At 41.6% G+C, this 15,099-nt stretch overlaps 1 protein-coding gene across 2 annotated transcripts; it reads right to left on the reverse strand.

Annotated features, from left to right (window-relative positions):
• Window positions 1–386: 386 nt before the first annotated feature.
• LOC121860317 (zwei Ig domain protein zig-8-like) lies at window positions 387–14,840 on the reverse strand. 2 transcript variants are annotated; one of them, XM_042357386.1, is made up of 5 exons: window positions 13,737–14,840; window positions 8,653–8,795; window positions 7,296–7,506; window positions 4,969–5,280; window positions 387–1,230 (listed from the first exon to the last, which is right to left on the reverse strand). In XM_042357386.1, the coding sequence occupies exons 1-5, from the start codon at window positions 13,786–13,788 to the stop codon at window positions 764–766; spliced, it is 1,185 nt and encodes a 394-aa protein (XP_042213320.1). In that variant the 5' UTR covers window positions 13,789–14,840; the 3' UTR covers window positions 387–763. The 2 variants fall into 2 exon arrangements, with proteins under 2 accessions (XP_042213320.1, XP_042213321.1); XM_042357387.1 differs by having other exon boundaries at window positions 8,653–8,808; window positions 13,737–14,839.
• Window positions 14,841–15,099: the final 259 nt, after the last annotated feature.

Below are 15,099 nucleotides of genomic sequence, written 5' to 3' on the forward strand. Positions count from 1 at the left end.
CAAGTACAAAACTGACGATAAACCTAAATCGCATTATCAGTGTGAGAATGTAGCGTATGTTAGTATGTATTAGTGTGAGGGTAGTGTGGACCAGTGAAGTGTGTGTGTGTGTTTGTGTGGACCAGTGAAGTGTGTGTGTGTGTGTTAGTGTGGACCAGTGAAGTGTGTGTGTTAGTGTGGACCAGTGAAGTGTGTGTGTTTGTGTGGACCAGTGAAGTGTGTGTGTGTGTTGAGTGTGGACCATGTGTGAAGTGTGTGTGTTTGTGTGGACCAGCGAAGTGTGTGTGTTTGTGTGGACCAGTGAAGTGTGTGTGTGTGTTAGTGTGGACCAGTGAAGTGTGTGTGTGTGTTAGTGTGGACCAGTGAAGTGTGTGTGTTAGTGTGGACCAGTGAAGTGTGTGTGTTTGTGTGGACCAGTGAAGTGTGTGTGTTAGTGTGGAGTAATGGTGTTGTGTAAATGTATAATGTGGATGAGTGGTGTTATGCAGTATAAGAGCATTGTGAAACAGTTGTGTTGTATAAGTTTAATGTTAGTGAATAAGAGATGTATTTTGTTAAGGACTAGTTGTGGTGTTGTGTACTGTGACTATAGTCGGGGAAGGTGAGGTGAAAAATATAGACAAGGGTTATGTGAGCTTGGACTAGTGGTGAGTGAAGGTGGCGCAGGGTGAATAATCTTGGCTTGGGAAACATTGGATGTAAGAAACATGTTTGACGTACAACAGTTACAACCACCTGCTTCTCTCTTTTACCCACACCATGTTTATGGGATGGTCGTCTGTGGTGGCCATAGAGAAGCCGTCGGTGGTGGCAACATGGTGGTTGTGGTTGGTGGCTGTGTAGTAGGAGGGGGTATCATAGCGGCTGTGGTTGGTGGTAGTTGCATCTTGCTGGTCGTGGATTGTGGTGGCGGTGGCAGCACCGAGGTAGTCATTGGTGGTAACTGCACCGTGGTAATCGTGGGTGCTGTAGCACCGTAGTGATCGTTGGTGGTAATAGCACAGTGGTGATCGTGGGTGGTGATAGCATCGTGGTATTCATGGGAGGTGGTAGCACCTTGATTGTGATGGGTGGTAATAGCACCGTGGTGGTGATGGGTGGTTGTTGTATCGTGGTGGTGGTGGGTGTGTACAAACACGAGGGTCACAGCCACCACCAAAAGAACGCCCAGCGCTCCAGGAGGTTCCCTCATTATCGCTGACCCAGTGTGCATCGCCGCCGGCTGCTCCTCTGTGTATAAATATCAATAACAACAATAGCAATAACAATAACGATTAAAAGACAAAAATAAATAAATATTATACTACTAGTACTACAAATAATACTAATACTAATATAAATAATACTATTACTAATAATACTAATACTACAACTACTACTACCACTACTAATACTATACTACTATTAATAATTGTAATTATAGTGATATTTTTTATAGTGAATAGCCCACCCGGGCACAGGTCATCGACCCATAATGGGGCCTGGGGGCGAAAAAAAAAATAGTGAAAAATAAAAACTAGAGGAGAAAAAGATTACATTAATCTACACCACGAAGATGCCAGAAAACCAGCTTTTTGAGGTGAGACAGACTGTATGAGTATGGAAACACAGAAGAAGGCAGAGCATTCCACAGTTTGGCTGTGTGAGGAAAGAAGGATGTACTATAACGGGTTATTCTAGGTGACCGACATCCACAGAAAAACGGTGGGCACGGCGGGCAAGACGAGTGTTACAAGCCCACGGCATTTTCTTGCGGCGAAGAGAAAGGGAAGAGATATTATTGACTAAAGGAGAAGAGTGAAAAAGATGAACTGCCTTTGATTCCACCCTATCTAACAGTTGGACAGAAGAAGAGCCACCCCAGATATGAGAGCAGTACTCAAGTTAAGAATCCCTTATAAACTTGAAGCAACTGCTCAGGAGTGAAGTAGCTACGGCATCTGTACAGCATTCCCAGCTTTCAGGAGGCAGCTTTAGCAATGTTGTGGATGTGTGGCTTCCATGACATATTAGAGGAAATGGTGAGGCGTAGCAAGTCTATTTCAGAATTTGGCAAAATGGTTGCATCCTGAAATGTGATTGGTGGGAGATCATTTATTTTGAAAAGTGTAATTGGTAAATACTGTTTTATTACTATTGAATTTGACCTAATTTCTCCCTACCCATTCGGAGACGCTGCACAGATTCACATTGGTAGAAGAAACAATATCAGCTGTTACCTTCTGGTGTTACCTTCCATTTACCTGTTGTAATCACTGATGAAGATTTTTATCGAGTCAGTATTAAAGGTACACTAGAAGTAACATAGATAATTGCTTATGGGTATAGTTTTCAAGACCTAAATGGTCTTTTCTCCATTTATTAAGAAAATAAACTATTGCACAATAACTAAGATATCACCGCAACTAACACTGTGAGCGTTGATAAAGGGTGAAGCTTATGTGTAACGTGTTTTGTTGAAAACACATCTTGCGTGGGTGAGAGACAAGAGACAGACTGGGTAGAAGCAGGATAGTTATTGTTGATCCAGCAGTCAAGCTAAGGGCACTCAGTGGAAGACACTCACATGTCCAGTTGATGATTACTCATGGCTCATAGGCTAGTTACCGTGGGTGATGATATGATGTAAACATAATGTATGTAACCCTCATATATGTAAGTATTTCTGTCTGTTTGACAGGTAATACATCGCTCGGCCACCACCATCCAAGTTCTTAAGCCACATGTCTCAACCAGACATCTAGCATAAAAAAAGAAAGAGGCTGGTAACAAGACAGAAAGGGAAAGACCTGGATTCTGGCAGGAGTGGTCACTCGGCCGCTCAGTAAGCTCTGTCCATCGGTGCATGCCAGATGAGCATCATTTAATTTACAATCTTACATATCACAGGGAGGGGATAATATCGGCTAAACTAAATGTTATAATATTGATACATAAGCAACAACAAATGGACTAACACAAAATTGCTACCTGGCAACTTAAGTGTGAGGCACTACTGGGTCATGCACACCTACACCCCTGGACAGGTCACGACTGCACCCATGACTTCTGGTGGATGATGAAATACCTCGCCGCACCCAAGCACAGTGGGCCACGTAGTATGATGCAATAATATAGGTAAGTCCCTCACAGTATTGATAGAAGAAGGTATGGTCGCATCCCCGTTACAGCCTACAGTTTTGTCTACCTTGCTTTCTAACCCTAATATAGCAAGCACAGTATAGGTTATAAACAGTAGCCACCCAGGGAAGTACTACTGTCATGACAGGAAGGCTTACCCTTACTTCAGTGCTCTGAGCTAGGGTTAAGGCCTATTCGAGATCAGTGCATAAAACGTTTTGAGAATAATGAATTTTTGCGCCAATATGCCAATACTTTTAGTTTCTGTGCGGTATATTTCATGTTCCCTGGCTTACTGATCACTTCCCCAGCCGCCCAAAGGTCATAGTTACACTCTTACCGCCAATAGGTCTACATCTCCCACATCATCATAGGCACACACCAACACGCCATCACTTCTCTATGTTACTACTCGCAACACGAAATGTTAAGTGTAATCTTTACTGACTTTTTTTCATAATATAAATATACATAAAAAAATATTTATATGGATTTACTATTCCATGCACAATTGTCCATCCACCGCATTCCCATCACACAGCCAACAAAATGATGGTTTTACAATAAAGTATCGTAATATCCATTGCTGGAGCTCCACATTCCCGTCTACAGATAATCAATTAAACTGGATTTAATGTATCTTTTAAATACTCAAATTGCCAAACTAATTTCTGTCATCTCACTGGCGGTGGTCTCGGTTTATGTAAAGTCTAGGAATGTCTTCAATCTAATCTCTAACTTTTCCTCTCCTCTGACTTCTCCTTTACACACTCTCCGCTACTAAAGATGCCAAATACTTCTGTCGTGTAGTTCGCTTTTCCTAACGCACCCATAATAATGTTTAGATATTTCGGCATCCACAACATAATATAGTTGACAAACTCTATCACAATGACCACCTCATTTAACCCTTCACAACTGATCAACATTCCCACGCGGATTTCTAGATATTGCTGAACACGGTAGACACCTGATATATATCTGTTTATTTCCTTATCCCAACGATCACTCTCTTCAAGTTTCATCTCCACATGGCACTTTTGACCCTTTACTCGTCTGTGCGACCAACTCTTATTTTTAAAGGTAGTCCAATAAAAGTTCACAACTAGAAAGGATTTCGGAATTTCGAATAATATTTACATTGACCGTTCTTCTTTTTTGATGAACATAATATGAACAGTATATCATCAAGGTTGAAATGTATGAATTTAAACCCAATAATATATTTCAAAACGTGTAAACTCTCCATCCCACTCGTTGTAAACAAGATTAAGACTTACAGACTATGCAGTTCAAATCCATTTACTGTATACAAACACGACTTATACAAGAATAATATAATGTATAGTTTCACGCGAGATTTTGGTCTAAAAGTTATTTCTAGAATTATTAATTTTGGTTATGATTGAATTTTCTCCCAACAACATTATTTGTTTCCTACGATTAAAAGTTAAGTATGATGAAACATTTCGATTTATTGAAGACGCCTGTGTTGACAAGAGAATTTAGGGTGAACTAAATAGATGACCCACAGATGAACTAAATACAAGCACATTTAAGTGACAGAAAGTACGAATTGTACGAGTGGCATTGATATACTGTAGTGAACTCTCGGTAATGTTGCTCAGAGTACAGAGAGGCATGCAAGTATCCCAGGTGGCACGACTTGGTATGTATAGTAAGATGCAATGAGCTTGAAATATAAGACGAGTATGGAGACGTGCAGAATACTGAGGACGTGAATGAGGATGATAGAGGGAAGGTGTGTGGTGATCGAATAGACATTCAAGACGTGAGGGAGGGTGGTGGAAGGCAGGTGTGTGGTGAGTTAGGATGGGAGATACTGACCATTCAAGACATGGAGGAGAGTGGTAGCTGAATGGAGGTTGGAGGGCAGACAGGTGTAGTTGCCAGCATCAGAGGGCTCGGCGTTGGAGATGATGAGCGTGGAAATGATGCTCATCTCACTGCCTTGGCCGCCCCGCCTGGATACCGTCATCTTTACCCTCGGGTTGTCGTACTCAAGCAGACGTTCCCCCAAATGGTACCAGAAGATGTAGTCTGGCAGCTGCACCGTGGAGCTCACCTTACACTCTAGCCTGGCCGTAGACCCGCTCCTCACGTACTTATCCGACGCCCCCTTTACCTCAACTTGTGGCACTGTGGGAGATGCTACTGTCACAACCTGCATCAGTGCTATAGAGGGTCAGAAGAGAAAGTTGTGGTTATGGTAGATGATAATGCCACCACCAGTTGTACTTTAAAAGGGCCAGGAAAGTAAACTGTGATTGTGGGACATGACATTGTCACCACCTGTTAGAGATGAGAGTTAGTTATGGCTTTATAACCATTGATGGCATTGTAGCAGATGGTCCTGTCGCCACTTGAACCTTTAGAGTGAAGGGAAAGTTAGCTACAGTTGTTTAGAGATCATGAGTGATTGTAGAATATGACTGATTGTACACTGAAGAGGTGTAAGCTGTCTAGTAGCCCCTTAAGTGTGCAGGAGAAGTCAAACACTTAAGTATAAAAATATGGATCGCTTTTAGGAACATGTTATAGAGAGACACAACAGAAGTGTACACAAACACCACACCCTGATAGTGTTCTCTCCAATCCCCCGCTTAAGTAATCCACAATCAGGAGTGACCTGAGTTGAGACTGTGACAGAGTGGGAAAATACAGTCTCAAGTATCGACCCTACTCCGACTGACAAGGTTGTAGCTCTAAAGAAAGTGCTAAATAGTATTTTGTGAGGGTAAGACTGGATGTGGGAAAGTGTGTGGTTGAGAAAAGCAGGTTTAACTGCATAACTATGTACAGCCAATGCAATGGGCAAACCTGTGAAAGTGTTATGTGATCCATAGTGTAGAAACCTAAACTTAATGCTTACCAAATTACTCTCCACTTTCATTATAACCTTTTGTGTCGAGTATTGGGGTTGTCTTTCGCTAAACTAGTTTTATGGAATTGAGGTGTAATTTAAATTTAAGTAATTTAATTGGAAACAACTGAACCACATTTATATATATTGTGTATGTATTGTCATTCATGTTTGTTGACATAGCTGATACTACTCTGCATATCCTCGTTACCTTTGTTCATCACCATGTTTCACACAGTCCATTATTCATTGTTTGTCATGAATATAATAATCTTTAGCATGTTAGAGCGATTACTCGATGAGATTTATTACATTATTGTATCAGACTTTGTCTCCTCTTGGGAGTGTTTTTGATTCGAGTGTGTATTCAGACTAATAAAGAGTTGACTTACATTGAATTTGACATTTTTATTTGATTCCCCATACCTAAAAACCTACACCTACAGTACATACCAACACCATTTCCCTAGGTCACCCAGATCCAATGTGATGAGAGATTTTACGCAGCAGTGATTTGTGGCGGCCGTCTTGAATTTTGAAGTAAGCAAAGCAATAATATGTGATGGCGTTTAATATGTGTATTTATGGTGTTAAAGGAGCGCTTCCTGTAAAAATCAGCTTGTTGCGAATTTTTTCCCAAATCCCTTAACGCATTTTGAGGAGCAAAGCTTAATGTGCAGCAATTGGGCAAACTTACCAACGGCTATAACTCTGATATTACTTACAATAGGCAAGCTGACTTATAACAAACAAAGGAAAACTTAAAAACAAGAGGTCAACTTATTGTAACAGTTGGGTTAATATATCTGATGAAGGGGTGATGGAGTGAGGGGAGGTCTCAGACAAAGACGAGAGGAAGGGAGGCAAGGGTGAGGAAGGCTTGGGGTGGGGTAGGGAAGGAAGACTGACCACAAGAGGAACCATTGGGGAATTAAAGAGGCACTCGTGTAATGAATAGCCCTTCAACTAACCTTATTTACTCTACCACTTTCCAATTTTCAATCAAAGAAAGATTATTAAAATGTGAGCGGTTGGCCACTGATAAAAGTACGGTAGCATTACCGTCTGAACAATTTCATCTCTCGTCAAAAAAAAATAGATAAGAAGAAGTAATGTATTCAGAAAAACACTTTACAAGGAAGAATGTATAAAAAAAATGAATGAAGAAATATTGTACAAAAGTATTGATTAATCTAAAATAAACTAAATTACCTGTATGCATGTAAACAAAATAAAAATCTTCATCAATCAATATCAATCAATACCAGCTGATATATAACCAAGTTCTCACCTATGACATTGAGGTGGACGAGCATGGCCATCTTGGGCTCGGTAGAGATCTGACACTCGTAGGCACCAGCATCACGCTCCTGTACATACTTGATGACCAGCGTCCAGGTGGAGGTGTCCGGCGTGAAGTGTACTGTAAGTCTGTCGTCCCTCACAAATGTATAGCGGTCAACTGTTAAGATATCTGCATCCCTCTGTCTCACCCACGATACCTGAAACACGCTCACTCATTTTACACCAGCTCGTATCTTATCTATACAATACTCTAGCACACAACACCCATACCCCATCATACACCTGCAACACTCACACCCATCTTATAACCTGCAACACCTACACCTAACCTATATCTGCAACACTCATATATCCAATACCCACATTTGCAACATCCATATTCCACCTTACGTTTACAATGCAAGACCCACACCCAACTACGACTAGGTACACCCACACCCTTACTTAAACCTTCAACCCAATACCCCAACTTAGATTTATATCACCCAAACTCCAAATTATACCTGCAATCACCCATACCCAAACTTACACCTGTAACACTAATTTACACATGTAACACTCACACCACACATTATACCTGCAATACCCACACCCCAACTTACACCTGTAACACCTACACTCCAAATTACTCCTGTAGAAGAGCTGTGGTCCAGCACAATGTTCGGGAAAAGAGGAACGAATGATTTACTAATAAAGTCCAAGAAAGGCAAACAGTTGCAGATGCGGGATTTTAATATATTCCAACAAAGCGGCGAAGGTGTGGCTATTGGGGGAGGCTGGAGGCCAATTTTTAAGAAAAAAAATAGTAGTATGGTGTGTGTATTAAAATAATCAAATGTTCCTATATATGAATAAATTTAAAAAAATTTATACTAACAAAAGCGATAAAGGTACCACATCGGACAAACTGACAGCTGTGTTATACGCCTTCAGCGGACAATCATCCCCATTTAACGTGATTTGTTCCTATTCGAAAATCAGACATATCTTAATATGTAAACGGTCATGTAGATAGTCATGATAAAACAATAAGGAAATATCATGAGTACTACTGTGCGTGAACTAACCTGACGTAACCTAACCTTACTAAATATGGTTTAGGTATGTTTTTTTTTTTACCTTTCATGAACTGATTATCATAAATTGAAGCAATTAACAGAAAAAATCTATTTATTTGGCATAAACGACAATTATATGTTAAAGTTTTACTCTGACAACTAAACCTATTCAGCGTGGAACACAAACTCAAGCACATATACAGTATACAGGGAGAGAGTGAAAATATGGTAGATATCTAAAATTGCACTGAATTCTGAGTTACGTAGAGATCAAGAGTGACTCACCGACTTGTCTCCTAGCTGATTCACTGTACAGGGAAGGTAGGCGATAGCTTCCTGGTGAACTGTGATGTTCCTGGGCTGATGACTCGGGAAGTATGGCCCCATGTAGAGCCCCGTACCAGCTCCTGCCTTGCCAACCACCGTTCCTGGGAGAGTGAACTACTACTGAGTCTTCACACCTCTTCGTAAACTATAATGCAAAATGCTACATATACGCCTAGGATAACACTACATACCCTTGATAACACTACACATCCTAGGCAACACACACACACACACACACACACTTAAGAAACTTCTCAATGAATTCTATCCACAAATTTCTCTTACACTAGTCTTCAAAACCCAGAGTTCCATTAAAAATAAAAAAATGAAAAACTAACACACCATACCCACACACTTGCAATCCTCAGCTGTTTATCAATTTACGTGTGCCTGCTGTAGGACACCTTACAGTATATAGGTAAAACAGAAAGACACTTGATGATTCGCATCCACGAACACTTGGTCCGTTCCGTCCGAACAGGGTAGTTAATCAATAATCATACAACCACCACATTCAGCTATCCATAACCATTATATACACATAATTCTTACTGATATTTTCCATTTACTTCCTTGTTCCTACTGTAACAGGTTATTAAAGTAATATTGTATCGTGTTATTATCACAGTCATATGCCTTCCAATATGTTTGAAAATAGTTCACGCAAGATCTGTTCTACGACCCCGCACTTCTTACTGGATCTCAAGAAAGCCTGATTTATATCGTCGGCGAAAGTTCAAATAGCATATGAAACCTTCCCCTAAGAAGGAGCCACTCAGTCGTGAAGTTCTACCCGCCTCTCAAAACCCCTTCCCATCTATCCTCTGCACATCAGGTGATCGTCGTGGCGGGGAGATTCGACCAATAATCTATTAGGAAGGAATAATAACGTCATCCACAAGCCACGCCCATACGAGGTTATATGAATCCCGCACAGTCCGAGGAGCGTGGTTTCACTCCCTCACCTGCCAAGCTTACTTTATAAACCCATACAGTATTCGGCTGACTGATCATCTCTACAGTGCTGTACTACGTCTCCATTGGGTGTATCTACGAGCCCTCCATTTGTCCAATCTACATATCGGCTCATCTGTAACGCTAAGGCTATTACTACTTCTCTTATCCGTCTAAGAGCCCCCGAACTTTGCTGTGAAACGCCGATCAACCAGTGACGAGACAATCGAATCTTATATACTTTCATTTACTTGTTTATTCATATGGCTGTCGTCAGTACAAGTGGATTTTACCATAAATGAAGTGGATATTATTATCGTTTCGGTCATCCAGTAAATTTTAGGATTTTATGTTTTGGAATCAGTAAATTTAGACAATTCTAAAATTCGTTTCTTCTGTAGTAATGCTTCTGTAAATGATTAGTTTCCGAGAAAATCCCAATAAATTGTTGGAAAATCATCGTATTTTTTCTAAGTTCTTGTTTATGTTATCACCGTCCCAGAGAGCTCCTGTGTGTTTGTTTGTTGGTTACAATGCTGCATTACGTATGCGCAGTTGTTCTTTGGACGTTGATTGGTGGGTATGATTTTGGATCAACCAATCACAGCTCGGTATAGACCCTCGCCATTATCCACTTGAATTTCAATTTATTTCAAAGATATCTCCCTTGTACAATGGCTGTGATTTCAATTACTTCCAAAACAGGAACAGGGTGTTCTACCTACAGAAGTAATTTGTGCCTCATGAGGCTCCAAGTCCCACTTAATCACTTACATCATGCCTTCTTCATCAGTGCAAACGCCCCAACACTGGAAAATGACCCAGAAATTAATGTACTCATCAGTGATGAACGTGCTGCTTTAACTGACTGGCAGAACAACCCTTGGTCTCGAACCAAAGCTGATACCTACTGCAAGAAGAAAGCGGCGGCCCAGCGTGAACTTCGCAATCTAAAGAACGGCTGGTTTAAAAATAAAGCATGTGAAATGCCAAAACTTGCGGATCAACACAAGATGTGCACCCTTTTTAATTCCACTAAAACATTTTATGGGCCAATCACTCATGGCACAGCCCCCTCTGATCATCAGATGGGAACTCCCTAATTAACGATGAAGAAGGCATCCTTCAGCATTGGAAAGAGCACTACCAAACGCTGTTCAATCGAAAAACCAATGTGGATGTCCTGACTACCCAGCAGGTCCCTCAGCATCCATAGCTGACCCACCTCAGCTATCCTCCATCCCTGGATGAAGTAGCTACTGCCATCAAACAGATGATAAATAACAACACCCCAGGGCCTGATTGAATCCCAGTTGAGGTGTATAAAGGAGGAGGACCTCTGCTTACCAGCCGTCTCCACTCTCTCCTGGAGAATATATGGGAAAAGGAGGAAATTCCCCAAGCTCATAAAGACGCCTCCATCGTCAATATTATAAGAACAAGGGAGACCGGTCAGACTGTGGCAACTACCATGGGATCTCGCTGCTGTTCATAGCTGACAAGATTATCGCCCGAGTCCTAAACAAACTTCTTCCTATGGCGGAAAACTTCCTCCCTGAATCTCAATGTGGCTTTAGACCATCACATAGCACCACGGACATGATCTTTGTTGCCTGCCAGATACAGGAAAAGTGCAGAGAACAGTGCCATGACTTGTACATGGCATTCATTAACCTAACCAAGGCCTTCGCCTGGGTCAACAGGGAAGCCCTCTGACGGACCCTTAGCCGTTTAGGCTGCCCACCAAAATTCATTGTCATTGTGAGGCAACTACACGATGGCATGAACGGCAGTGTCTTGCACAATGGCACCCAGTCTGAGTTCTCCCCATTCAAACAGGGCTAAAACTAGGATGTGTACTGGCACCAACTTGTTTCCATTTTCTTGGCTGCCTTCCTTACTCGTGCCAGTGCCAATTTAGCCGGCGGGTTGGAAATCGAGTACCGGTTGAACGGTCTTTTCAACATAAGACGACTTCAGGCAGGAACAAAGGTGTCCGCAGCTTCCATTATTGAACTTCAGTATGCAAACGACCTCACCTTTGTCGCTCACACTGAACGCGACCTACAGGAGATCCTGAACACCTACGCAGATGTTGATGCACACTTAGGCCTTGAGGTGAATGTACATAAAACTCAGATTCTCTTTCAGCCTGCCCCTGGTTCAGACACACCTCCACCATCCATTCAGCTTAATGGTACTACCCTCTCTAATGTTACCCACTTTCGGTATCTCGGCTCCCACCTGTCCACCACCGTGGACATCGATGAAAAGATTCAACATCGGATCAGATGTGCATCTCGTGCCTTTGGCAGACTCCATACCCATGTCTTCAGCCGTAGGTAGCTAAAAATATTCACAAAGTTGCACGTATATCAAGCAGTGGTTCTCCCCATCCTTCTATGTAGCAGTAAGACTTGGGTTACATACAGGAGGCACCTCAGGGCACTTGAAAACTTTTATCAACGTAGTCTATGTTCCATCTTCCGAGTTCGCTGGGAAGACAAGAGAACAAATGCCAGTATTCTCATTGACACCAACTGTATGAGCATCGAGGCTACTGTAATGATTGTTTATCATACCATAGCTTACAGCCCAGAGAAGAACAGCACATATAAGAATAAGTAAATGCGCAGGTGTACATACTGGTAAGTTGACCCACCCTTCGTAGTTAGAGTGAGATTTAGACCTGACCCAGCAAAGGTCACGTTCATAATGATGCAGAGTTCTCACCACTGCGTGATTAGTCAAACCGGCGTCATGACCGTGTTAACACAAGAAACTACACTCCAGCCTGCACCACGCACCTCATCAAACACAGCTGTCTCGACACACCCATATTAGTGTTAATTAGTGACGACATCTTCCTGCCTGATACCTCCAATAGAAGGGGCTGACAGCTCCTTCCCGGTGCCGACAGGGAGAGACAGAACTAAGAGGCGGACGGAGTCACACTTGTCACAAGTGGAGGTCGGGAGGGGGACTTCCCTCCTCAGCACCGAATCACCAGGTAACAGAGTCTCCCACAGGAGACAGAGTCCAGCACTCGGCAACAGCTTCCCCAGCCGCTGGGCCTCCCTCAGGTCACACGTGAGTCATTGTCAGAGCTATCCATAGGGTGAGTTACTTACGGTGGGAAGTGTATCCATTTCATGTTTGTGTCCGGGAGTCAGTGTCTGGTAACAAATATATTGATCAATTAATGTGTCCATGCCATTGAGTTAACTAATAAATAGCTGTACTTGGAAGTGATAGTTAGAGGCTTTCCCCTAAGAACATATTAACAGTTAAATAAGTAATCGGCCACGCTTCCAAACTTTCCTCACTTTACAGTCACATTTCCAACAACTCTTACTATATTTTTATCTGAGTTACCCTCATTAATTACCATTTTCCATGAACAACTAGGTTGGACTGGCCATGTTACTTGCATGGACGACAGTGGACTGCCAAAGCAACTACCTTACAGTCACTTAACGAATAGTAAACGTAATGCTGGCGGGCAACTGAAAAGGTATAAGGATAGTCTTAAGACAAACCCGAAAAAGTGCTAAATCGACCCCCTCACCTGGGAGACGTTCATTCCACACCGTAATGCTTGGAGGAGCACCACACGATAAGGTGTCAATACTTTCGAGCTAGCCCGACTGCAAACCGAGGCAGATAAGCGTCAACGCCGGAAAGATGTTGCCGCCCCTCCCGCACTAGATGCAGCGTCCCCATGAGCAAACATCTGTGGACGACTCTGCCGGTCGCGTATCGGCCTCTCTAGTCACCCCAGAGCTCACCAACGAAGGTGACATCCTTAATAACTCATATAATTTTACCATAGCTGGATGATCGTCATATTTTATTCCGAAGGACAGCAAAGTGGTAGTTAATAATCCCGTAACAAAAGACCCATATAATAATTAAATTGTATATATATATATATATATATATATATATATATATATATATATATATATATATATATATATATATATATATATATATATATATATATATATATATATATATATATACTGTTATTAATATTAAATATGTGATATGTTAAATAAAGATGAGACAAATAGAATATAACTTACCTAGAATGAGATAAGCAGCCAGAGGCAAGAAACGCCAACTCTCCATCTCCATGCTTGTATGTCTTGTTTTATTTTAAATTCTTTATTTAAAATCTGTTCCTATTGTTATTTATCAAGGTATTTGTCTTTCCAGTTTTGATATTTATAGGAAGAAATATGTATGACGTATACAGTTATATAGAAGAGTGTGGCACTTACACTTTTTAAGTATCATTACAACACATTATTATGATATTGACTGTAGCCTGTGACTTAAATACAAACATTTCTTTTCTACTGCTTGTCATTTTAGAATGTTCAGTGTTTCCGGTAACAGATTAACGAGCAACGAACTGTACGTGATTATTGAGAACAGCCACTATCAGTACGGGTAGACGTCCTTCATATGTAGAAATGAGCTTCAAATTCAGTATTCAGGGAAGAGTCTTTGTTCTTCACCAGTGCTATGTTGTGGTATGAGTCCTTACCTCGTTACAATTGTTTTCTCCTCACACTGACGATTCATTCTCTCCTTATGTGAGGTGAGCCTGACATCACTCACAAGCAAAGAAATCCTGAAAGAAAATAAAATAAGAGTTAAGTTATCGGTAGAAAGTCGTTGTGACTATTACGATCTTATCATCCAATGAGCTAGTGAGAAAACTCTTTCCAACTTCTCAAAAGCATCTGGAAAATATGACAATCCAAAATGAGAAAGCTACTCACTCCCCAACAAGATGACAAGATATTTACTAATCTGCTAGTGCCCCTTCCCCCAGTCACCGAGGTTTTCTTCTTATAGTCCCTCAAGATCCGTTAGCATAGTTCTTAACCACTCACCTCCTACCCATATTCATTACGTCTTTATCTACAAAGGTTATTATTATCAGTAAAGGCTTCACAGTCTCAACTTTAGGGAACTCTACAAGATGACATACTACGCAATTATGTACAAGATATTAAGAGATTTCGCTACAACCCAATAACCGAAAAAAAACTTATCTAATAGGAATCTATGATCATAGAAAGCACTCCAAGTAGTTAACTATTTTACCCCGGACCCCGCTGTGGGGGCTACCGCTCGCCCCGGACCCCGCTGAGGGAGCTACCGCTTGCCTCAGACCCCCTAGCAGCCTAGCTAAAGCTACTGTCACACTACAGTTTTCCGCGCAATAAATCCACGATAACATTTCATCCACAGGCAATAAGTCAACGGTACGACCCGCACACTGGTCACACTGGCGAAAGGAACCATTGGCCAGGCGCCTCACTCGTACAACTAGTTTGAGCTCAGTTGGAGATGGCTTCATTGTGTGTTTCTATGGCAGCATTAACCACTTTAGTGAGATGTGGTCCTGTTAAAGAAGATCAACACGAAAAAGAA

This window comes from Homarus americanus, unplaced genomic scaffold (assembly GCF_018991925.1).
Source record: "Homarus americanus isolate GMGI-L3 unplaced genomic scaffold, GMGI_Hamer_2.0 scaffold46622, whole genome shotgun sequence".
In the NCBI taxonomy this organism is placed as follows: domain Eukaryota; kingdom Metazoa; phylum Arthropoda; class Malacostraca; order Decapoda; family Nephropidae; genus Homarus; species Homarus americanus.